Raw genomic sequence first — 24,891 nt, 5'->3', positions numbered from 1 at the left:
GAGGAGAATAACAGTTTCAGGATTGGTTTTTCTGGAGGTCATTCCTGGGCAGCAAGATAGATAACACAGGCACACTTCATTTGCAAGCTAAGCATTTTTTTCCTTCAATTTCCACAAGTAACATCAGTGCGGTACACAATAGTGTATCCAACATCTTAACAAAGGGAAGAACAAGCATAGTTTATATTGACATAAAAGGGTGTGTTTGGAAGAAGAGTAGCACCCTCAGTATAGAATCATTTGGAAATGAAGACAAATGCCAGTTTGGATAATTTAGTTTTGCATTATGATATCTGTCAGTCATGATATCCAGGTTTATCCACTGCATAGTCTACAATCCATCCTTTCCTTTCAGGTTAATCACTGAAAGCTCCTGTTCAACATAATCCCCGGCACATATTGGGGGATATGAATCAGCATTGGGTGTTTCAGCGAAGTGACCCAGTGGCTTTAGAATTGCATCTGAAGCAATGTGCGCGAACAACTGTTTTACAAAAACAGACAACGGGTTAGCCAATGACATGTCAAGCACATAGGATTTGACTGCCAACAACTTCTCATGAAGTTCTTGATCAAACTAACACGGTATGGGAGTCGATGGAACTTACTGTTGACGAAACCCGCCACAAGCTTCTATTTTGCTCCTTCGCTAATGCTATGGCCTCTAATGTTCTCTTTGTCACCACCACCTCGTGCATTCCAGCCAAACACTCACCACCAGTAAGCCATTCCAGCTGTGCAGAATGAAACAGATCTAATCAGGGAAGAGTAGTAAAGTACTTCTTTTCTTTATTTCACAGCCACATCTAAGATTCCAGAATTAGGCCCCGGTTCTCTCTTGTTTACCACTTTTGTGGAAGCATAAAGTATTTGATTTTTCAGAAAAAAAAAAGAGTCATATATAACAGTAGGGCTGATTTCTATGATGACAACATCGTGGACTATGAAAACAAGTGCTCATAAGATAGAACAAAGCAAGTATGATACCAACAAACGGAAAAAGGTTGATCCCCAAACAATTCATGACGATAAGTTCATTAAAAGTGGAAAAGCTAACCTGTTTCCCCGATTGAATGAGGAGGCAGCCAACAGGGACTTTCACCTCCATCTTTTTACCGTTCCTTAACCAGATGTTCAGGCCTGGAAATCTACTTCGGCCATGTATAGTCAAGAAATTAAGATCATAATGGAACCCAGCGAAAACAGTGCCCTCAGAACCATGACGCTGCAGGTCACTTCCAGTTGGGGCTAGAAGGTGCGGTCCCTAGTATCCACAAGAATAATTGAGCAATAGCAATCAGATTATCAAAGAACTTGAATCCCATACTACATCTTTTTAAGGGGAATATGGAGCAGACACTAAACCTTAGAACCCACTAGGGTACTTTTAAGTTACTAAGTAAACACAACGAAGGGACCTGGCATTTTTTAAGAGCATGCAGTTCAAGTAGATTTAAAAATTACAACAGAACTAAAAAACGCAGAGAATAGAGTAGAATAGTACCTCCTTCATCAAAGAAGTAAATGCATCCTTTGGCAAGCCAAATCCAATTGCAGCCATCTCAGCAACAACCTATGAAAACCATATGGCACAACTAAGTGATGTATGATACAGCAGCACCGTACAGTGTGCAAAGAATGCAGAAAACATAGATTTATTCAGAAAAGTTGCTAAGCAAAGCATATATCTACCTCAATTGCAGAAATCATCTTGGAACCCCAGGAATCCATGGTCTCTTTCCACTCAGGCAATCCATCAGGGATAACAGGTTCAGAGTTCAGCTCCTAAACAAGGATACTTACAGCTCAGTGACCAGAATAACCAAATCACCAGTTTACCATCCAGCACACAGCAAAGATCACAAAGGAATCTCGACCTTAAAGCAAGTATTTTGACATCGCACGGAAAAGGTCACAGAGGAATTGCAACCTTAAAGCGGGTATTTGCGGGCCGAGGACCAACTCTCCACATGTACCGCCATTTCGGGTCTGGGCCTTTAGGGGTGGTTGGCTGAAACTCCTCGGGCATACTCCTGATCTTCTCCTGCATGTCCTTGTCGACCAAGCTGCGAGGAACCTCCACCCCTTCTGGTGTCACGCCAACCTTATCAGGAACAGGGACAAATCAGGTTTTTCGGTTTTCACCACATACATTGAGCACAATCATAGGATGGATCGATAAGCCATAGGACGGATCACAGTCACGGGGATCACACTGGTGGTCTTGATTCACCACAGGCAGTGATGATCCTCCTTGCCAGAGGCAGAGGGGTGAATTTTGGGTTCAGAACCTTCCGAATTCCCAAACTTTCGCCCCCGATCCGCACCAAACCGAATGCAGAGTCTGCCTAGTAGGATACAGAGAAGCGACAGGGAGGGGCTACCTGGTAGTGGAGGTGGGGCCGTTCCTGGAGGCGCTTGGCCTCGGCGGATCGGGAGAAGTAGCGCTCGACGACGTCGAGGAAGCGGTCGTTGTCGGCGGCGGAGCAGCGCGGGTCCTTCACCAGCAGCGCCCCCGTGTCCCGCAGGCTGGCGCTCACCGTCGCGCACAGGGCGCGCACCTCCTCCCCCACCTCCGCGGCCCCGCCGCCGGCGGCGGTCCCGAGGAACGGCGCGAGATCCACCACGGGGAGGTCCATGCGGCTGCGGCTGCGCGGCGCGGAGCGGGAGGGGCGAGTTGAAATGCGGGGGAGGATCAGGCACCCGCGCGGTGCAGCGGCGGTGATTGGTGCGGTGTGGTGTGGGAATGGAAAGCCTGGGGCAGGGGAGGAGTGATGCGTCAAGTAACGGATCGGAGAGGGAGAGCCGGAGCCGGAACGCCAAACCGGGTGCGCACGAAACCGGCTTGGAATTTGGATAGAGATCCTCGCGGTCTGGGCCGCAGCTGCACACTAGCGCACGCGATTGGAGGTGTGCGTCCAGATCGACAAAAAGCCTTCTGTGTATCCACTCGCGGTTGCTTTCTGACTTGACATTTTCTTTTTTCCAAAGATCAAAAGTATGCTGAATTGAAGAAGGAAATGCAATACATGCGCTAAAATTAAACATGTTTCCCATTCGAATAAATATATGTGCACTATCGATTGTCTCCGCTGTGTCGCCAACAGGCAATATCTTACATCTACCTACCGACGCATGAATCAATGTCGTTGTGAGACAGATAATTCTTATCCTAGTTAAATGGTGCAAGATCCATCCAATTTATTATGTCATGGACCGGTAAAATATAGCTATATATAAATATACATGAATATAGGATACATAATACATGAATCATTATTCACTGCTCCCTCGGTCCCCAAATATTATTTATTTATATTAAACCAAACTTGTCATTTTTTCTAAATTTATAAAAAAATAATATATACTAAAACAAATTTATTATTAAAATATCCTATAGTAGATTTAATAAAAATAATTTGGTATCATAGATGTTATTGTATCTTTTAATAAATTTGGTTAAAGTTGGACAAATTGAACATGTGACAAACCTAAAGTTAATGATAATTAATATTAGGGCGGAGGAGTATCTTTTTAGCTCAAACAATAAAATATAACACAAGGTGCCATAAAATTTTATAGGAGATGGTCAATTTTCGATAATTTTATATGTTGATTCTACAATCGATTTTGTATTTGGATGGATCTCAAATCATGTACTACCTGATTTTTTTTTTGAGATTAGAAATGTATGATAAAGTTCGGTCCGTTACTCCCATGGCTAGAACGTTTCTAATTCTACGTAGATTGAGTAGCAACACTAGATGCTATGAGAACCTTTTTTCTACACGTGTGGATTCCCACGCCGTAAGCCTCACGCAAACATTGGTACATCCATTCACACCATCCACCATCCACGTACACATCCAAAACTACATTTACACACGACTTGAGGGTCAAGTTCCTAGATAGGTCAATGAAACCACCACAGGTGATGACACGTCAATGAAACCACCACAGGTGATGAGCATGTCACAGTTATTATGGCCATGTGTCAGAAGTAACGGAATCTACATAGCACACACCGATTGATTAGGGAATAAAAACAACCAATTTTAGTTCGATGCATAAAGCATGAGCATGACTTTCCAAAATATATTTTTCTCTGAATTTCTAATGCTATGCTCCTATATTGCCATGTACTCTTTCTATTCCAAATTTAGGTCGTTTTGACTTTATTAGATTTATAAATATTTATAAACGACCTACAATTTAGAACAAAACGAGTAATAAAAAGTTAGTCTAAGATGATCAAAGATGTCAACAAACACAAACAACACTACACTCACGTGTGACAAGATATTACAAACGCTAACATAGAAGAAGGCAATAGTTACTTGACATCTTCATTAGTCAGCGTTCGCCAGAGTCTTAGAGCCGCCTAAACCCCACGCAAAACCCTAACAGCCCTCCTAAATCCCACGCCGAGGTGGGCTCCCACAGAAACTACCAAAATTACCCCTACCGGACGCCAGAAATATCACCGCCTCGCGTGCGCAGGCGCGGCTATGGGAAAACAAGAAGAGAAAGCCAACCCGACGCGACGGGAGCACCTCACCGAGAGCCCCAAGAGGCCAAGAGGCCAGGTGCCCACGGGGGGATTAGGAGGGTCCGCCCACCCGTATAAAAGGAGCGGCCGGCGAGGGCTGCAGCCTCCCTCCTCCCGCTTTACCCAAACAGCCCCTCGCCCAATCATTCCCTCAGCGCCTCGCCCTCGCGCCGCCTCTCATCCTCGCGGAGCCGAAGCTTCCGTGCCGGCGGCGGCGGCGGCAGCGGCAGGTCACCCTCGATCCCCCCACCCGAATCCCCTCTCCGTGCATGCTACTTCGATCGAATCCGTCCGGTTCGCGCGTTCCGCTGAGCTCGAGGGCTCGAGGGGTCTCGATTTGGTGGGAGGGGTTTAGGGTTTTGATCCTGCTGCGGATCGTGCGCTCGACCGGGGCTTGGTTCCGTTGGGGGTTTAGTGGAGCTGGCGATGTTTCCCGGCCGCTTTAGAGAGCCGCGGTGTTTGTTGCGCCTAAAAATTGTATTTTTATGGGGGCTGATTAGATTTGCTATTGCTGGTTTCTGGCTTGAGCAGGAATATGGCGGGGAAGTCCAAGGGTGGGAAGAACAAGGGGAAGGCACAGGGCACGGGTCAGTCCGTTCCGGCCGAGCCAGAGCTGACGGTGACTGACGGCGGCGAAGTGGTCAATCCAGAGAATGGGGAAGTAACTGAATCCCCTGCTGCAGAGGGCGGTGTTGCAGATGCCGAGAAGACGGAGGGGGATGCGCCAGTGGCTGCACAGCCTGCAAAAAAGCAAGCTGAAGGTGAGACCACGGCTTGTTTGCTTCACTGATGATACTGTCATACTGTAGTTGTATTGTAACACTCAATAATGAATAGCGATACAGTGAACACCTTGGTGTTCTACATGGATGCAGCTTTACAAGTGGCCCAAATACTTTTCATTTAATGATTATGTGATTTGGACTGAACCTATGCTAAATGAGTGGCATGTTGTATGCTGCTGCGATGCTTTATGTGGCTGTGCCAAAACTAACAATTCTGGATATAAATATATTGAAAATAGTAAGAAGTCCCTTGTACTAATATAATGGTCTAAAAATTTTCTGGCCTAGCTCTGTTAGAGTCGTCATTTTAATTAGATTACACATTCCAGTTGGACTATGTGAGCTTCTATCTATGGAATTTTAGCATTTTTTATGTGTTGTTTTTTGCTTTAAATTCCTTTCTTGCATGCTTTTTAATGGAAAATTCCTGCAAATATGCTGCTTCTTTAACAAGGAAACATGTTGTCTGGAGCAGGAGAGCTTTATCTATACTCTGTTCCTGTCAGGACACAATCCGGTGAAAAGCTTGAGTTGCAGGTACTGTGAAAAGCTTTCTTTGTTTCTCTATTTTTCTTTACTAGTTCAATGTATTTTATTCTATGCTATTATTTACAGCTAAGCCCAGGAGATTCTGTCATTGATGTCAAACAATTCCTCTTGGATGCTCCTGAAACTTGCTTCTATACATGCTACGATTTGATCTTGCATACTAAAGATGGTTCAACTCATCAGTTAGAGGACTACAATGAAATATCTGAAATTGCAGATATAACTTCCGGTGGCTGTTCATTAGAGATGGTTGCGGGTATGTAACATGTTTCAGTTTCTTCTCTATTTTTCCATCAACATTTATTTCATGGAGCTGACGCAAATCTTCTTTCAGCAATATATGATGAGAGGTCTATTAGGTCGCATCTCCGACGTGTGAGGGAGCTACTATCACTCTCAAGTCTTCATGTTTCTCTGTCCACATCCTTAGCTCTGCAGCAGGAGTCTGCTCAGGGAAAATCTGCAGGTGCATCAGCTCCCACTTTTTTGGTCTGCAGGTTTACTCATATTTTCCATATTTGGTGTTTCACAACTGTAATGTTTGTTAGTGAAACTGTGGTTTGCATGCAAATCTTAAATGAAGCTGATGTGGACGTTGACTTTGATTCTAACCCTGCTGAGCAGATTCTGAGAAAACCGTTATTCAGGAGCTTGATGGTTTAAATTTTATGGAGGATACTGCTGGTGCTCTCACTAATTTATTGGCATCTGCACAAGCAGAGATAAAATGCGTTGAAAGCATAGTTTTTTCGTCTTTCAATCCTCCACCAAGTTACCGGAGGTAATTCTGATGTCTGGCATTTTTATCATTGTCATGTTATCCTTGAATATCTTTTTAGACCCATTGTTATAATTTATAAAAATAAGTCAGCTAGGTTTCGTAGTTGGCCCGATTCAACGGTTACTTCATTCTGTTGTAATCAGTCAATGTGATCTGATCCTCTCACTTTCAATATAACTGTGCTGTTATCAAGCCATATAAGTTCTGAAAGGTAAGACCTGTTTGTAGAACTCTGGAAAGAGTACAATTAGCTTTTTAATCTATGCTACATTGCAATGAAAAGATTATAGCTAGTACTTTGGTGCTATATACTTTCTGTTTTCCACAAATATTGGAGTGCTTGATAAGTTAAGTCAGCCTTTAGCTTGTCTGCCTGTGCTTTACAATTTTATTAACCCAAAGGGTGAATCAAACTAGCATAGAAGCATCATTCAATATTTCCTTAAGTTTGGCCAACTCTGGGCATGTGGCTAAAGGTTTATTTGGGCTAGGATGCTTCACCTTCCTTCCTTCCTTTTTTTTGTTATGCAGTAATTCTGGATAATGTAGTGTTTGGTTGTTCTGTGTATTCCTTTTCTGAGGATGCATTTGTTTCTTGTTAATAGATGCATGTATGCCTAATGGGCTTAAGACCCTGAACGCCTGTTACATTGTCATAAGCTTGTCACCCTTGAGTAGGGATTTTTTTGAATTAACTCCTGCTGATGATTTTCCTCAGGTTGCATGGAGATCTCATTTATATTGATGTTGTCACATTAGAAGGAAACAAGTACTGCATTACAGGAAACTCCAAATCTTTTTACGTGAACTGTAGCAATGGAAGTATATTGGACCCAAAACCTACAAAACAAGGTCTGGAGGCCAGCACTCTTGTAGGTTTACTACAGAAAATCAGTGCCAAGTTTAAGAAAGGTTTGCTATTAATCTAGGCTTTATCTGTAAGGTGTTGGTCTCACCACACTATGTTTAATCTATGCTGACAATTGGACACAACTTTTGAAGGTTTTCGTGAAATCTTGGATCGTAGGGCATCGGCTCATCCATTTGAGAATGTTCAGTCTTTGCTTCCAGTGACTTCTTGGTTAGGTGCTCATCCTGTTCCAGGTAATTTTGCCAGCAGATTTCCTTGACCATGTTATTGATCACAACTCTAAAACAGCTATCCAATACTGTATTTTTGGATGCTTTGGTGCTGGCATGGCTTAAACTGTTATATATCCTTGCCTAATGTTACTTTCCCCCTACATTTCTGTGGCAAGAAATTGGCCAGATAGCCAGCCTTAGGCATGCTTCAGCTATAACTCTAGTATACCAAGCACTATCTATATCTTGTTTCAACTTGTACTTTTGGCTTTATAAACTACATAGGCATTGCCGCCATACTGATTCCTTTTCAGCCAGTGCCTGCCATGTCTTGGAGCCTCTTACCCTTCTAATTTTCTTTCTTAATGATATTTGATATTGATATAAATATCTTGATATGACCTTACTAATATTAATCTGGTATGCACTCATGTCTTATGAGATCTGAAGGCACTCCACATTCGTATGTGTAACAGAGCATAGAAGGGATGCCGCCAGGGCTGAGGAGTCTGTGGTGTTATCATATGGCACTGAGCTGATTGGCATGCAGAGAGACTGGAATGAAGAATTGCAGTCCTGTCGGGAGTTTCCGCACGGGAATCCTCAAGAAAGGTTCTTTAGTTAATAGTTACTATTGCACTTTATGGATTGCCTGCTTTATACATGTAGGAACTCATTATTTATTGCCCATTTCAGGATATTGCGTGGCAGAGCTCTCTACAAAGTAACATGCGATTTTGTTGATGCTGCTGTGAAAGGGGCAGTTGGTGTCATTAATAGATGCATACCCCCAATTAATCCAACTGATCCAGAATGTTTTCATATGTGAGTAAATACAATAGCCTTCGAGAGTAGAATAATGTTTCTCATACCACCTTTGTACCTGCTTCTGCCTTAAGATCAGACTGCTTGACCTCAAAAGATTATTTGCTGTACTGGATTAGTAAGTTTATAATCAGTTGCTGGCAATATACTTTTATATATGATGTCTGGATTTGCTTATGTTTTGCTATGGGATTTGGGTACCGGTGCAATGTTGAGTTTATATATGATGATGATGATAGCGCGTAGTGGGCACGAAGCCACCTTGTTCCGATGTATATATGCCTGATCAACTCTTATTTGAGTAACTTGATAATATTGTTTTACTTTCTTCTTACCTGTTTTATTTTTATGTTCCAGGTATGTTCACAACAACATTTTCTTTAGTTTTGCTGTCGATTCTGACTATGAACACATTTCAAAGGATCAAAAGCCAGACTGCCAAAATGGGCCCAGCAAAAGCACTAAAGTTTCTTCACCGGATGTGGGGGCTAAGCCTGGTATGAACCATGGTGGATCCATGGAGGTATCCAACAGTGTTTCAGACATTAGTTCGGATGCATCTGCAGAGGCACAAATTGCAGATAGTGAGCAGGCGACCTATGCTTCTGCAAACAATGATTTAAAAGGAACTAAGGCTTATCAAGAAGCTGATATTTCTGGCCTTTACAATCTTGCCATGGCAATAATTGATTACAGAGGTCACAGGGTTGTAGCTCAGGTCTGTATAGTTAACATTTTCTGGTATATAACGCTTTTAGAATCTTTTGCTGTTTGAACCATGCATTTCTGTAATTTTAATATATTATTTTAAGATGTCATAAACGACAAGCTAAGCTGCTACTGATGTGCCTTTTCCAATTATTCTGGACTTGTAGAGTATCATTCCTGGTATTCTCCAAGGAGACAAGTCTGATTCCCTTCTGTATGGTTCTGTTGATAATGGCAAGAAGATATCTTGGAATGAATCTTTCCATTCAAAGGTAAATTGTAATGGAAGAGTGGACAATTTTCTCGGTTGAAAGAAACCTGAAAAGTCATTTTTAGTTTCTTTGTTAGGGGACTCAAAGTTTCGTGTGAACCTCAACATCTAGTCCAGTTCAAATTTATGTTAACTGATGCCGCAATGAAGTATTATGCTAATTGATAGGAGTTGGTTTAAAGTACCAGCACCGCAACTAAAATTGCATGCTATACTTAGTATTGCTTACTGAGTTACTATTTTGCCTGTTTCAAAATTGTTGGTGACTGAGTTCCTTGCATCTTGGGTTTTGTTGGGCATCTTTATTTGTTTCTGTTGAAGGTCTTTACTAGAATTTCATTAGCGAGTATAAGAAACTTGCAATGATCACACTTGATTCTTAGTTCTTTGGTGGTTATCTGTCATGATACGCTACATATTTATTCTATTTTATGTACCTGTTTCTACCCAGCTTTTGGCAATGGTTTTTTAATTCAACATTCCTGTTTACACTCCAAGCTTATATTAATATAATTTCAGTTTTTTTTGTCGTCCTTGTCCTTCGAGTATTTATTGTTAATTCTATGTTGGCTATTGCTGCTTTAGGTAGTCGAGGCTGCAAAGCGGCTCCATTTGAAAGAGCATGTGGTTTTGGATGGTTCTGGCAACCCTGTAAAGTTAGCTGCTACAGTCGAATGTAAGGGCATTGTTGGAAGTGACGACAGGTAATTTTATTTTTGAAGAAAACTGGTCTCTGTTCAAACATGAAAACACTTGTTACATTTTAATTTTTAATGCTTAAAAGGCTCAGCACTTGGTAATTACTTTTACATTTTTTCTACGAATGCAAGGAGCAGGTTGGGTTCTGGCAATCCTGTTAACATTACATGAACTGTAAACAATAAAAAATTCTCTCTCCATTTTTGTTGTTACTTTGTTTTTCTTGCGAGCTATTCCTTTTCCTTGTACACTAATAGCATGAGGCCTTGTAGTCATATCAATATATTTGTTTAAATTGTTTGGATTATTCCTTTATGTAGGCATTACATTTTAGATTTGATGAGAGTGACTCCGCGAGATTCTAACTACATTGGGCAAGAGCATCGCTTCTGCGTGTTGAGACCTGAACTTGTAGCCTCATTTGTTGAGGTCAGCTCATCACATATTCTTTTAACCTTATTTGTCAAGCTGTTGCATGGTTTCATTTGTGAAAATTTCTAATTGCATTTTATTTATATTTGAGCAGGCTGAATCGACCAAGCAATCCACCAGGCAGAAAGTTCCAGATGCTTTGGAAGAATCCAATGACCAAGTTGCGAGTACTTCTGATGCAAAGGTTTGCGCTCATAGAATCTAGGTGTTCTGGCTGTTTGCTCAGAAGCGCTGTACTTAAATAAGCTACTGATCATACGCAACTCCAATAAAGCAAGATCGTTGAATTTGTCTTATTTTGTGCTGTTCAAATGTCCCTTCAGTTTTGCATCCATGATCATAATTTGGTTATCTAAAGGTCACATATCCAGTGGTGTATAACAAATCACTGTTGCCAGTTTAACCCTTGATGATTATTGAATTAGTTTGTGCTCACATAGGTCGAAGGGACTAGACAAGATTGAATAAAATAAGGTATTGTTTCACATTACATTTGTAAGCTGGAAATTTATTTCCATCATTTCAGGCTTCCTCTGTTGAAGATGATGACAAGTCTGAAGAAAGTTCTGCTCCTACACGTGAGGAAAATGACAACTCAAGTGCCGAGATCTTTTTCAATCCGAATGTGTTTACAGAGTACAAGCTTGCTGGCAGTCCAGAGGTTGGTCTTCAAAACTACTTTTTGTAAAATAACCATATTCCAATTTGATAACTTTCTACTGTTTTCTATTACTAGGAAATTTCTGCAGATGAAGAGTTGGTAAAAAGGGCTGGTACATATCTTTTAGAAATAGTGATCCCGAAGTTTGTTCAGGACCTTTGCTCCCTTGATATCTCTCCTATGGATGGACAAACTTTAACCGATGCACTGCATCTCCATGGGATAAATGTTAGGTACCTGGGCAAAGTGAGTCTCCATGCTGATCCAGCTGACATTGACATTACATTTCATCTATCCTGCTCATAGTATAATTCTTCTCTCAGATTGCAGGCATGATCAAACATTTACCACATCTGTGGGATTTGTTTTCTGCTGAGATAATAGTTAGGTCTGCAAAGCATGTGATCAAGGTAGTATATCTTTTCTTATTATGCTAGCTCCTGAGTTTGTTTCTTTCGGGGTGTTATATGAAAGGATTTGCTGCAAATTTTTATAAACATAGGAATGTGTAAAATTATAATAAATGTTTGGTTTTCTGACTGGCATACATCCAATTAATGCTGTCCTACTCCTGTAACGTGAATGATTTATTTTTCTGCATAGTTTAGTGCAGGTTGCAAGATATATTCAATTTGTTGTACCAATCCATTCAGTTCACATCATCTTGTTATAGTTATTCATGTCTACTTCCTTCTATCGTGGTCGACATCTACTTGTATGCTTACCCAATTGTTTTTTATCACTCAAGGAAATATTGAGGCAAAGCCCGGATCATGATATTGGACCAGCTATTGCTCATTTCTTGAACTGTTTTGTTGGGAAAGTTTTGGGTGCATCTACAAAGGGTAGCCTTGGCAATGCCCAGTCAAAGAAGGTATGTGATCCCAAGCGTGGCAATCTTGTGACACTTATATCTGCAACAAACTCTACTCTCGAGTCTTGATATATCTTAGCAGATATGTTTGGTGTTTTAGCTCATATTGTAACTGTAAAACCTTTTGGTATTTTCAGGGTCATGAAAATAGCCAAACTCAAAAGTCTACGAAGGGCCCGAAACTAAACAATTCTGCTGCTTCAAGAAAGGGCTTATCAACATATTCCCATCTAACATCTGATGGAATTTGGTCTAGTATTAAGGAATTCGCAAAATCTAAATATCAGGTAATTCATTTATTTCAGGCCTTAAAAACTTTTCTATTTGAAGAACACACTAATTGTAATGGTTTTCGTTTCTTTTAGTTTGAAGTGCCTGATGATGCAAGGCTTTCAGCCAAAAGGGTTTCTGTTCTCCGCAATCTTTGCCAAAAGGTTGGTACCATTCTACCTTGCCATGGTACTTCTGTTTATAGCATTGTTATTGTATTTACTGACAAATTGAAGTAGTTTGGCATTCAAGGAATTCCAGTGTGCATATTTTACTAAATAATGACCATTGTTATTCTGTTTATAGATGGCATGTTAAGATTATCATATGTCGCTGTTTGTACATCCACTAATTTCTGTCACTGTTTCTTCTACGCATAACAGGTAGGGATAACTATTGCAGCCCGCAAATACAATCTGGATGCTTCAACTCCATTCGAAGCTTCAGATATATTAAATCTCCAACCAGTTGTCAAGCATTCAGTTCCTACCTGTACTGACGCAAAGAATCTTATGGAAGCAGGGAAAGTCAGGATGGCTGAGGTATACCTCTTGTGGTTTTATGGTTTTCGCCAAAACTTACCTTTGTTTGTTATTCTTTTCTCATCTGTGGAAAATTTATTAATGCACTTGAGCATTTCAGGGAACCCTGAATGAGGCCTATGCATTGTTTTCTGAAGCCTTTTCACTGCTTCAACAGGTATGCACATAAGCTATTTATGACATCTGCAGAACTTCTCGTATTTACTTGACCTTTGAAATTGCAGATAACTGGTCCCATGCACAAGGATGCTGCGAACTGTTGCCGGTAGTATGCTAACTTCCTAATACATCGCTATTGTATTGGTATTGTTCCATAAGGAAGGCACACATTATGAGAACTTCAACTATCTAATGGATATTTTACGCTGCATTCTCCATTTTGTAGATCGTGCTATATGCCGCTCTTTAGTGTGTAGTTGTGTACATGTCTACTGTTTTCACCCATATGAAGTGCCTTGTGCTGCTGTGCATGTATGTCAGAGGACCATTACATGAGGGATATGATGTCCAGTCACATGTAGAATATGTTTAGAAGTCAAGCAGTTACCACTTTTCTTTTCTTTTTTTCCGACTCACTATTTGCTTTTATTGCTCTGCACAATAAGATTCAAATCCTTAAAAGAAATCTTTGTTCTCGTTTCGTTATAGGTACCTTGCTATGGTTTTGTACCATGCTGGTGATACAGCTGGAGCAATTGTGCAGCAGCATAGAGAACTCATTATAAACGAGCGATGTCTTGGTCTTGATCATCCGGACACAGCCCACAGGTATGTGCTGCTTTTTAATTTGAACGTACTTCTAGAATTTTGATGCTGTCTTTAAATCTCACATTAATTTGATGTTTCCGTTGGAGAACTTGCAGCCAACGCTAAATCCCATCATTCGTACTAAATTGTGAAGGAACAAATGGAATTTCTCTGAAAAGTTTCCATTAAGTTTGTTCTGGAAAATGAACATCTGCTAGAAAATTTGAATCATTAGGTTAGTTGCTGGGCGAGTAGGTCATGCAAGAAATTAAGTTGTCAGAATTTTTTCAGCTTCTTCTTAGTGTTTGTGCATAACTTCCATGTTATATTTTTAATGTTCATTAAACAAAGAGCATACTATTCTTTATTCTTTGCTTTGGCACATGCATTTTACTATCTTTTATCGCGGAAGTCTTACTTTCTTTGGAATCCATATCTTTTGCAGTTATGGTAACATGGCTTTATTCTATCATGGGCTCAATCAAACTGAACTCGCACTGCGACACATGTCCCGCACACTGCTTCTTCTAAGTTTGGCGTCAGGTCCTGATCACCCGGATGTTGCAGCAACACTCATAAATGTTGCAATGATGTACCAGGATGCCAGTAATATGAATACTGCTCTTAGGTATCTCCAAGAAGCACTTATGAAGAATGAGCGGCTTCTTGGCCCTGATCATGTTCAAACAGCCGTTTGCTATCATGCCCTTGCAATTGCATTCAGTTGTATGCAGTTATACAAGCTTTCAATTCAGGTTAGTTCTGACAGAAAATATTGGTTTATACAAATTTATACAAGCATTAATTATTAGAAACTGTTGACCTGACGTGTTGGCTTTTCATGACAGCATGAAAAGAAGACTTATGATATACTGGCAAAACAATTAGGGGAAAATGACTCTCGGACTAAGGACTCAGAAAATTGGTTGGGTACATTTAAGGTTCGAGAAGAGCAGGTATAATTTCTGGAATTGTTTGATTAGCTAGCATTCTACTTTTCTGAATATTGCAAAGGGGGGTATATTGCATAATTATCTTTAGGAGAATGATGGATTGTGATTTTGGCTAAATCGTTCAGTATATTTGTGTTATGCGTAGGGCTGGGCATATTTACATTGACACAGAAGAACTGAACCGAACCTGAACCATTTAAGTTATCGTTTTTTTCGTGGTTTGGTTACCGTTGGGGTTCAGTGTTTTCTTCAGTTTTCAGCCCTTGAAAAAACCCAAGCACCGAGACAACCTTTTCACAAGTCAACTTTACAACCTAGTTTTCTTCAGTTTTCAGCCCTTGAAAAAACCCAAGCACCGAGACAACCTTTTCACAAGAACTTGACAACATGGATCTCAGTGCATCTTGGTTGATTTCAGTGCTTGTACATTTTGGTTGCTGATGGGTTGTTTACTGGGGATTTTCTGTTGGCTCGTTTTGTGACAGAACTGGTTGTGAAAGGTTGTTGCCTGTTGGTCTTCCTGTTAGGAACCTTGTTGCATTTGGTGCAAACTGAAAAGCCTAGGTTTTTGCGATTTTTTCCCCCAGCACGATCCATTTTCATTTTCTGGAAGCTGAAGTTTACAAACACTGGATACAGTTTATAAACCAACTGTCTAGGCCTAGTTATATAAGCTTTGCACTCAGCGAGAAATTTTACTGGTCGATTAACTTATGACCCTAAGATTCCTGAGTGTTTCCTAATATTCAATTATAATTGTACTGGTACTGCAAAATCTTTCCAAAAATGCACTGTTTTTAGTCTGATGCTCTGTATACCTTTTATATGCTTGCACGACCAATATTTTATCGTCTATTTGCACAGGTTAACGCCCAGAAGCAAAAGGGCCAGGGAACTGATGCATCTGATAATGCTATTAAATTCTTGAAGGTAAGCAAATTTCAACATTCCTTCTACGCTAACTGAAATTCATCCGGCTTTATTGCCTTTATCCATATGCCTCCAAGAAACCAGGACTGTTAGGTAGTAATGTTTGATCATAATCCTTGTTCTTTTTTACTCCCTCCGTCCCAATTACTATTCGTTTTGGCTTTTCTAGGTCCATACCTTTTGCTATGCACCTAGATGTATGGTATGTCTAGATACGTAGTCAAAATGAACAGTAATTTGGGACGGAGGGAGTATTTTATATTACTATGCTTGTATGCTACTTCTACTCTGCATATATCATCTCATTCCACAATTTCTTTTTTTAGTATTCCTGATGTGGATATCAATTCCAGTATTTTGATTTATGGTGGCATTGAATTTTTTCCATGCTGCATCTTCAGGCAAATCCTGCATTTTTACAAGCAATGAAGGCTGCTGCTATCCAATCAGGTGATGGATCAGCAAATGTCAACAGATCACTTAATGCTGCAGTTGTGGGAGAAGGTCTACCACGATTGAGAGGGGTTGATGAGCGAGCTGCTCGAGCAACTGCAGAAGCTCGGAAGAAAGCTGTTGCAAGAGGCCTTAATGTGCGCAGTGGGCCTGTTGCAAACAATGCATCCGATGAACTTGCTCAGATTCTCAAACTTATCAACTCAGCTGCTGCAGCGTCTACCGCCTCTGCCACTGCAAACACTCAAGAATCAGCATCGCAAGGTCAGGCATCTAACGGACCTGCTCAAAACGGAACTGCTTCAGAAGTGAAGGCTGCAGATACCAACGGGCCATCTGTCAAGTCAACTGGCAACACGCCGGTTGGATTGGGGACGACATTGGAGTCGAAGAAGCAGAAGTCAAAACAGAAGTCATAGGGGCTAGAGAAGTTCTTTTTTTGTAACAGTTTTGGGCTTCTAGGGTGATTTCAGTTTTTACTTCCATAGGGATTGTCACGTCCACATGGTGGCAAAGAGTGAGTTTATTTATTTTTGGCGAGGTTCCTAGGGGTTCAATAATCTTTACGAGAAACAACACAATTGTTTCGTCATTGATAGACCACTGATGTAATGGCTAATCCATGCAACTAATAAGTTTGTAGTCGATACACATTTTGTCCCAAGGTTGTTACACAAAATTGTTAACCAACAGTGGCGTTACAATTTCTGGTTTCTATTGACTTAGCGTGTGTACGTGAGTAACTGCTGCTCTAAATTACATGTGCCTTTCCAGTGCATAGTGAAATAACATTCATCTATAGGTTGTTAATTTTGGTAGTCTTCTTTTTAGCATTGGTATGCACAAACTTAGTGTTGTTAACATTGAGGAGCTTGTATTGTGTTGATGGTTTTAAGCTTGCCCTACTGCAATTGTAATTATTTATCTACACTGATGTCTGGCGTATCCAGTTCCGGCCATCGTCCATCTTCGTGACCCTACATCACTGAGCTACTAATAAAAGATTAACACTAAGCTACTAAAAAATGATTATCCTAGAGACTGCTTCTTGTTGTCTATATCACTATTTATAGCCCACTGTTTGAGGTTTCTTTTTTTTCCTACCAACTAATGATGATGAATTGTCATACGTTCTTGTTCTGAGGCATTATCACAATAAAAGGAGCTGCATTCCATGTTCTATCAAGGGGGAAAGTAGAGAATTACACATCAGACTGCGCCACGTGCGTTTATACTGATCAATGATCACAAGAAAGCAAATCAAAGATTTATTCTGAGCGTTATGTTCGTCCCTCTCAAGCATCAGAGGCAAACAAGTTGCCATGGATTTGCAAAGGAACTAAGTGCATCAGCAAAACAGACATAAAAGTGCGCATCAACTTCAAAATTCACCGAGCTGATGGCTTGCATGATTTGTGCTACAAGTACACGAGCTTAAATCAATGAGCAGGCTTCTTCTCGGTTGTGTAGGCATAGTATTCTTTGCCGTTGTCCACTCTCGTAGTATTGCCGCCAATGTCCAGTATAGCAGATGTGAAAGCCAGGCAGGAGCCTCCAATTAGGGCAGACTGAATGCTCTTTCCTGCCAAAGAGGCATTTACAGATTAAGGTGGACATCAGACTTGATAGCCAACATAATAGATACAAGCACATGCTTCAGTCTGGACTAAGTTCTGTTGACAACTGACAGTTTTTTGCATTCCATCTTGACCAATAACTAAGTAATATCATAGAATTATAACCAGTTACAAATTTGTAGCATACCGTGGGCACCAGAATTTGTATAAACTATTCATCAACTGTTGAAATGTCAAGCTTCCATCAAGGAAGTTGGTTAGAATTATGTTTATCCAAACAGGGAGTTAATCCAAGCATAAGCATGACAATACTGCTACTATGAAACACATGATGTTCAGTTATAAGCTATATCCCTCATAAGATAGATTAAGTGCTTTGCAGCAGATGGTCAGATCACACCTATCGCTGTGTTAACCCTTATTGTCTAATTAAACCTAACTGATGCTACAAGCAAAAGCTATGGCATTATGCCAATTTATCACCGCACACAATGATTCATACACCTAGGTCACAATTCCTTTACGAATACAGGCATTTAAAGAAAGTGTAGCTCATGACTAGATTTTCCGTCGTGAAGCAATTCAGAATGAATAAATATCATACAAAACCAGCTCCTAGGTAAATATACATGCTACCGTTTTATTGTATGATATATTAATATGTAGGTTCCAAGCACTGCATACTTTAGCCTAGCTTGTAGCAATCACAAAAGCTATATTAATAGTCATTTCTCTTCCAAGAAAAAATGTTTATCCTAGCTTAAATACTTATGGCATGTTGTTCAGTGAGATCGCTGTTTAACCAAGGAACCCATTTTGTGAAGAATAGAGCAATTATCATGTGAAAGAAATGTTTGACCCGTATCTGTCCACACAATAACTCTTATTGCATAGTCACCAGAAGTCACTGGATATAGGAGCACAAACTATGCCATCATCCAAATTTAGGATGAACCAATCCAAAATGCTCCATCATATAAATCATATAATTCAATCAAGAGAATCGTTTTCGTTTTTCAAATCATGTATCTGTCATTTACAAAAGAAAATCAGATGCTCTGGAAGTGCATATGATTGAGCCACTGGGCTAGAAATGCATAATTTACTGGGTAACTTCGATTTCCATTGTTATCTATAAATACAATGCTCATGGAACTATTCCCAAAGTATATCACTACAAGAACATGTTTTCTTTTGTGTGAAATTGCTACAAGAGGTGTGCCTATTCAGTGACATGAATATGGCATCTTTTCGAGTCACTCAGAAAAAAAAGAGGGTATACTTAACAATGAAACAATTAATCCCAAAATCCCATTCCTTCTGATTTGAGCTTAAGACTCACTAGTTAAACCTGACAAGCAGCCAGAACCTAGCTTATGTATATCACTACATTATGTCAAACATAGCGCAATGAAAAGACGGCGATCCAAATTCCCAGTTAATCCCTACTTGTCCGCACACCAGTACTATCGACCATAAGGAAGAAGGGTAACGCATTAGATTGAACAGAAACTTAAAACCAAGGGTCTCCGAGGTGCATTTGTTGCAAACGGTTGGAGTTTCTAACCTCTGTAGCCGCAGACGGAGGCCCCGGCGACGAACGCGCCGACGGCTCCGTTGACGAAGTCGTGCTTCTTGCGCTGGGCCTGCACGAGCTGCTCGACGCCGATGTAGAGCCCGCCGATGGTGGCGAAGGTGGCCCCGTAGGTCCCGCACATCTTGAGCGTCCGGATGAGTCCCGGCAGCGCGACATGGCGCTCCACCCGCGGCACGTCGTACCAGGTGGCGACGACGGTGCCCCAGATGGTCCCCGCGGCGAGCCCCGTCACGGCGCCCTTCACCGTCTTCGTCACTGGCGAGTCGTCCTCCATGGCTCGATCCCTCCTGTTCCTGCGGGACAGGCTCAGCGAATCAGAGCCGCGGCCGCGCGCGCGACGCTCGATCCGGCGAGCCCAAGGCTGGGCAGGACGGGATCGGGAATTCCAGGGATCTAGTGACGGCGTGCGTTCGGTTGAGGTCGGGGTGGGGGTGTCCCCCGTGGTTGGGAGGGGAGCCGAGTGGGAAAGAGAGTGGCTTACCTCTGGAGACGGCGCGGTGTGTGCCGGCGGCGGCGGAGAAGGTTGGATTCAGGGGAGGACGGCCGGAGGTTTCGGGGTGGAAATGGGGGAATCGCGGCGTGGGAGACTGGTAGGAGTGAGCCGGGAGAGGTGGGTGGTGCCCGGCCGCGGCGTTGGTGTGGGCTATGGGCCTGGTCTCGCGCGTGGGCTGATTCGGCGTTGTTGTTACGTGGGCCTTTCACAACAACAAATGACACGAGTGATCTTGTTAGCCCAACACAAGTTACGAGTCCGTCCGTGCTGGTCGAGTCTCCGGAAAATTGTTCACAACACACTTTCAAAAACACTCTAAAAATAATAAAAACAATTGCTCACTACACTGTTTCTAAAAAGTAGGTTCAGTTTTCACCACACAGTACACGTAGTGTCAAGTATTTCACCATTCCGACCAAAAAAGAAGGAGATTTTACCATCGATCTGTCTCGGGTGTGCAGTTCCATACATTATCGGAGTATCGTCCTGTATAGCGCAGTAGCTGCGCAGCGATACGCGAGGTCACAATGTCAATCTCAATCACAGATGAACTTCTGAGTAATCAATAAAGTTCTCTACATTTTCACAAAAGAAAAGAGACTGATCCAGGTCGTGTGGACTCCCGGGCTTTGCTCGCTGGCCGGCCGTTGCGTTCGAGTGTGACCCAGGGGCCGGGGCCCGCGGACATGTGCAGGCGCCGCCCTGGACGACGCGTCCACTCCACTCTGCTCCACAAGAGCAAGGTCCCGCTCGACCGCACAACGCCCGGGCAGCGGCCACGAACCGCGCGGGGACGCGCAGCGCCCAGGCGCCCGCCCTCCGCGCGGCGGATGCGACGGACCGACGGTCACCCGTCACGCTCACGGCGAGTGCCTAATGATTCAGCGCTGGAACGAGCGGGCGGGCGGGGCCGGCCCCGCCGCGGGCAGACAGGCCGACGCGGCGCCATCGGCCGACCGACGATGTCGCGCGAGGCGCCGTCGGGCGAGGCGAGCGCGAGACCGCATGCGGCAGCCGCGCGGCGGCAGCGGGCAGCGGCAGGCCACCACCTGGGGCGGGTGGCAAAAGTGGCGCAGCTTTTTGCCGAAAGAGCCCTCTGCCGACCTCGTCCCGTGTCGGGTTTGAACAGGGGAGAGGAGGGGTGGATGGATTGCTGCGAGCTTGTTGATAAGGTGATCCAAGACAAGAAATCCATAGCCAACGAGTGGAGTCCTGTGGTAGTGCCTTGCCACTCCATTCCGCATGTCAGGGACTCGGGATCACGATATGTTCTTGTGTTTTATACTCGTCCATAGAATTATAGGTATTGGCTAATAAAAAAAGGAATTTCGTAAGGAAATATAATGCCCAGATTGCAGTGCAAGCAAACAGAAGCTATTTGACTTCACGATGGTAAAATTCCACCAAATATGGATGCCTTTCAGTCTTATTATAGAGCTTGAAGCCTTGAAACAAGTCATCAAATTAAACTGCCATTTTAGTTTTTAGATGTGTTGCTTGTCTCGTACTCATATGGATACGAATGATCAAATCCGAGCATAGTCCAAGTTGAGCTAAGAGTGCCCAAATACACAAATGCTTATGCAAACAAGAAATTTCTAGATTAATATAACAAACTATCTCCCTTTTCACATTCACTATGCATGACCCTCGTCAAGAGTAGACAGCTCCTGTGTTCCAATTTCATTTCCAGAACTTAATAAGCTACTAATAAGTACAGCAAAGCAAAGAAGAAGATGCACCAGACGTATCAAAATTGCAGGAACACCTAGTATCACCAGCTGTTGTAACAGAAAGGTAAATCTCTGCTACAAGCAGCTCAAAGTAGAATCAAGGCTAGAGCAGCTGAACAAGTAGCTGTACCATTAGTTCATACACTTTGCATCAAACGAAAAAATTGAGGCATGCAATCAGAACATGCTAGTTTACACATTTTTTTCAGCACTGGGGAGCTACTAGACATGAGGATATAGCAAAATTTTGTAGGCTACCTGGTACTGAAGATCAGAAGATCGCAGGGATGTTTCACTTGCATTCTAGCCCTGCCTCTGCAGCTCGCCGGGGCTTGTTTTTCCTCCGGCTTCCAATCTGCCTGAACCCATTAGTCCTCGTTGATTCATCGCTGCTTGATCGAACACTAGAGTTATTCTCTTCTAGGACAAGGTTAGAGCCTTCTTTCAGCGGCCTGCCCCTCTTGTTACCAACAGATGAAGTGCTGTTCTTCAGCTTCACGTCATCAACTTCTTCCCCATCTCCATCAACCTTTTCAACTAAATTTTCGACATCTGTTTGATCGATCTTATCGGTGAAGCGCTTTTGGGGCCTTCCTCTTCTCTTCCTTGCAGGCACAACTTCTTCGCCACTGCTTCCTTTGTCCTCATGGCTCCTGACAATGGTTAGCTTCTTCCCTCTGCCTCTTCCTCTACCCATCGATTCGATATCAGCAGTGCCAATCACTGGAGCTGGCTCTGTCGATGCTGCTGCTTCTGTTTATCTTATTGCTTTTTTGTTGGAACTTGGAAGATGAGTATTTTCAAAGAGATGACTTGTGATTGAATAGTCCAGCCAAAAACATATGCTAGAAATCTGCATAAATCGCAGCAAGAGCATGCTGTGAATCTAATTAGTTCAGGACTAAAAGTATCATTGGAGCGTTGATGCAACAATGAACTTATTTATCCTTTGCAAGAAAGGAAAAAGTGGCAGTGAGAATAGACCACGAGGTCAGATGAGATCCATATCAATCAAGAATCGATAAATTCAAATCAAGCAGCAAACATATATCCAAACGAAGGCTATACAAAACAGCAAGCAATACGCATCTAATCAGATAAACTTAAGCAAAAAAAAAGAGAGAACCTTTATCAATATCTGGACGAAAACAAGAAACAGAAACAGGGGCCGATTCAACAGCCGACCGTTCCATAGATTAATGGATTGATGACGAACAAGAATCTGACCTTCCATAAAGCTTGCGTCGACTCCAAGCAGCATCATGCACCCCATTTCTCCAAGTCCGTTGGCGAAAAGATGGATGCTTTGCTGTTGCTGGAGGAAAAGAAATGCCTAGCACCCAATGGATCGGCGGCAATCTTCGGCTCGCGATGCCGGAAGTACCGCGGATCGGGAGGTCGCAGCAAAAGATTGAGATGTGGCTTTCGGGATGGGAAGCGGGAAGGTTTCTATCAACGAACAGCTAGCGCTCTAGAGTTCTGGATGGTTGAGCTCCAATAGCAGCTGGGGCAGCCGCAGCTGCACACCGGCTTGGGGTTAGGGAGGAGAGAGAGATTTGGTTCCTGCTTCAGGACTTTTTAAAATATATAGCTTGTTGAGGGGTCATTTGCTGTTTGTTTATGCTTTTATTTACAGTCTACCAACCGTTGAAAAATAAGAGAGAGGGGGAGAGAAGAGAGTGCTTGGCCTATTGCTCATTCAAAGAGATGGGAAGAACCGAAGAAGGATCCCTAGGGACGCGGTTAGCTTTTACCGTGATGGGATTTTTGTTCCATGGTGGAAGTTCTTTTTCACCAATAGGGCTACTTGCCTCGATACCTGACAACCTGACATCCTAGGCCATTGCTTCGTTCCGAGAGAAGATGGCAGCCACAGCTCTATCTGATGAACCAACCTCCAGGTCCAGGTGAACCATTCTCCTGTTTAAAAAGAACAGCTTTCTTTTTTTAAAAAAAATGCTCATCATCAAACCAAGTAAATTTATATTAGACATCACCCATTTCTATAGCTCAACAAAGGCTAGCCTCTTAATTTCGAAAACTGTCGGAGGTTATTTATTCAGCGTTTATATTTTTAGAAAAACTCTACCCCTAGTGTAACCCAATGCTAGTCCTGTTCAATTTACCATGCTACTAGTGTTTAGTGTTTAGACTCTATTGTAACTGATTCAACAGTAGGGCCTGTTTGGCAACCAGCTGTTAAACTTTAACACCCGTCACATCGGATGTTTGGATGCTAATTAGGAGTATTAAATATAGGCTAATTACAAAACTAATTGCACAGATGGAGTATAATTCACGAGACGAATCTATTAAGCCTAATTAGTCCATGATTTTGACAATGTGGTGCTACAGTAACCATTTGCTAATGATGGATTAATTAGGCTTAATAGATTCGTCTCGCGAATTAACACAGGGTTCTGCAATTAGTTTTATAATTAGCTCATGTTTAGTTCTCCTAATTATCATCCGAACATCCGATGTGACACTGTTAAAGTTTAACACCTCGTATCCAAACACCCCCTTAGTAAGTTACAGCGATTAGACAAAGCAAAGCCCACTTCAGCTATTTCGGCAAGTGGCCGTATTAAACTGTACTGAATCCTGACACTATGATTGTTTTTCCTGCCCTTTACTCTGAATCTGAATTCATCTTCTCCCTTTCACAACTGCTGTGTGCTGGCCCTGGTACACGAATTTACTTACAAACATGAAGGGTTATTTTATCCAGACCAAATGCCCCACCCCAACCAGGACGAGCTCTTGTCTGTGCCTGTAGCCCTGTACCACTGGCAGCTGCAATATGGCACTGCCGTATTTCTGAATGAATATACTGTATGGCATACTGTATACTGAGTATATCGATACGCTGTTTAAATCGTTGCAGAAAATGTACTTGCTGCCCTTTGATGTCAGGTCCTTCCTCCTTTACTGGGCCATGTCCGTTTCTCTCCTAACCCTTGCTTGTGATCTGAATCTGATGTTCTGCTCATGCTTGATTGGACAGCTGTTGGTTGACCCAACAAAATTAATGGACATTTGTGCATCCTCAGTACTGCAGCTGAAAGATGAAGTAACTTACACGAAATTCAACAGTGCTTTCGGCACGCCCCGTTTTTTTTTCCCTCCAAGAGAAATTCATTTCCAGTTATATGCCAAAGAAAAGGCCTCTGTAGTTTGACAACTGTGCTGCATCAAAAATTCAGGAATCAGGATACATGGGATGAACAAGGGAAAGGCCTGCATGTCTCATCACTTTCTCTGTGTCTGCATGTGCGTTTCATCAGCGTGGCATCAGCTGGATGCAGATTACGCTGAGCCTGAGCAGAAGATTTTGCTAAAGAAAGCGAGACAGATTTGGACCACAGCCTTGAAGGCA

At 42.3% G+C, this 24,891-nt stretch overlaps 3 protein-coding genes and 1 long non-coding RNA gene across 4 annotated transcripts; 1 reads left to right on the top strand and 3 right to left on the bottom strand.

Moving 5' to 3' along the window:
• Positions 1–79: 79 nt before the first annotated feature.
• On the bottom strand, positions 80–2,825 carry LOC101786234. The gene is made up of 7 exons (XM_004953639.4): positions 2,385–2,825; positions 1,931–2,104; positions 1,693–1,785; positions 1,505–1,573; positions 1,058–1,264; positions 609–734; positions 80–484 (listed from the first exon to the last, which is right to left on the bottom strand). Exons 1-7 carry the CDS (start codon positions 2,637–2,639, stop codon positions 332–334), a joined length of 1,077 nt encoding a protein of 358 aa, XP_004953696.1. The 5' UTR covers positions 2,640–2,825; the 3' UTR covers positions 80–331.
• A 1,796-nt stretch (positions 2,826–4,621) lies between these two features.
• Positions 4,622–16,837, top strand: LOC101785827 (clustered mitochondria protein). Its single transcript, XM_004953638.2, has 29 exons — positions 4,622–4,779; positions 5,081–5,310; positions 5,810–5,871; positions 5,950–6,139; positions 6,218–6,349; positions 6,508–6,664; positions 7,383–7,576; positions 7,667–7,768; positions 8,224–8,359; positions 8,444–8,572; positions 8,930–9,290; positions 9,448–9,552; positions 10,137–10,255; positions 10,571–10,679; positions 10,777–10,866; positions 11,209–11,343; positions 11,419–11,589; positions 11,667–11,753; positions 12,092–12,217; positions 12,355–12,504; positions 12,583–12,651; positions 12,871–13,029; positions 13,130–13,186; positions 13,254–13,294; positions 13,678–13,797; positions 14,222–14,531; positions 14,625–14,732; positions 15,594–15,659; positions 16,061–16,837. The coding sequence occupies exons 2-29, from the start codon at positions 5,085–5,087 to the stop codon at positions 16,529–16,531; spliced, it is 4,182 nt and encodes a 1,393-aa protein (XP_004953695.1). The 5' UTR covers positions 4,622–4,779; positions 5,081–5,084; the 3' UTR covers positions 16,532–16,837.
• A 427-nt stretch (positions 16,838–17,264) lies between these two features.
• On the bottom strand, positions 17,265–19,927 carry LOC101785417 (outer envelope pore protein 16-3, chloroplastic/mitochondrial). Its single transcript, XM_004953637.4, has 3 exons — positions 19,768–19,927; positions 19,257–19,579; positions 17,265–17,694 (listed from the first exon to the last, which is right to left on the bottom strand). Exons 2-3 carry the CDS (start codon positions 19,558–19,560, stop codon positions 17,552–17,554), a joined length of 447 nt encoding a protein of 148 aa, XP_004953694.1. The 5' UTR covers positions 19,561–19,579; positions 19,768–19,927; the 3' UTR covers positions 17,265–17,551.
• A 2,403-nt stretch (positions 19,928–22,330) lies between these two features.
• LOC111256966 lies at positions 22,331–23,226 on the bottom strand. The gene is made up of 2 exons (XR_002677282.1): positions 22,740–23,226; positions 22,331–22,365 (listed from the first exon to the last, which is right to left on the bottom strand). It is a non-coding gene; the product is annotated as an uncharacterized LOC111256966 (long non-coding RNA).
• Between the last annotated feature and the right edge of the window lie 1,665 nt (positions 23,227–24,891).

Source organism: Setaria italica, chromosome I (assembly GCF_000263155.2).
Source record: "Setaria italica strain Yugu1 chromosome I, Setaria_italica_v2.0, whole genome shotgun sequence".
Lineage (NCBI taxonomy): Eukaryota > Viridiplantae > Streptophyta > Magnoliopsida > Poales > Poaceae > Setaria > Setaria italica.
Note: the sequence above shows the minus strand (reverse complement) of the source record. Positions and strands in the feature narration are given on the sequence as shown.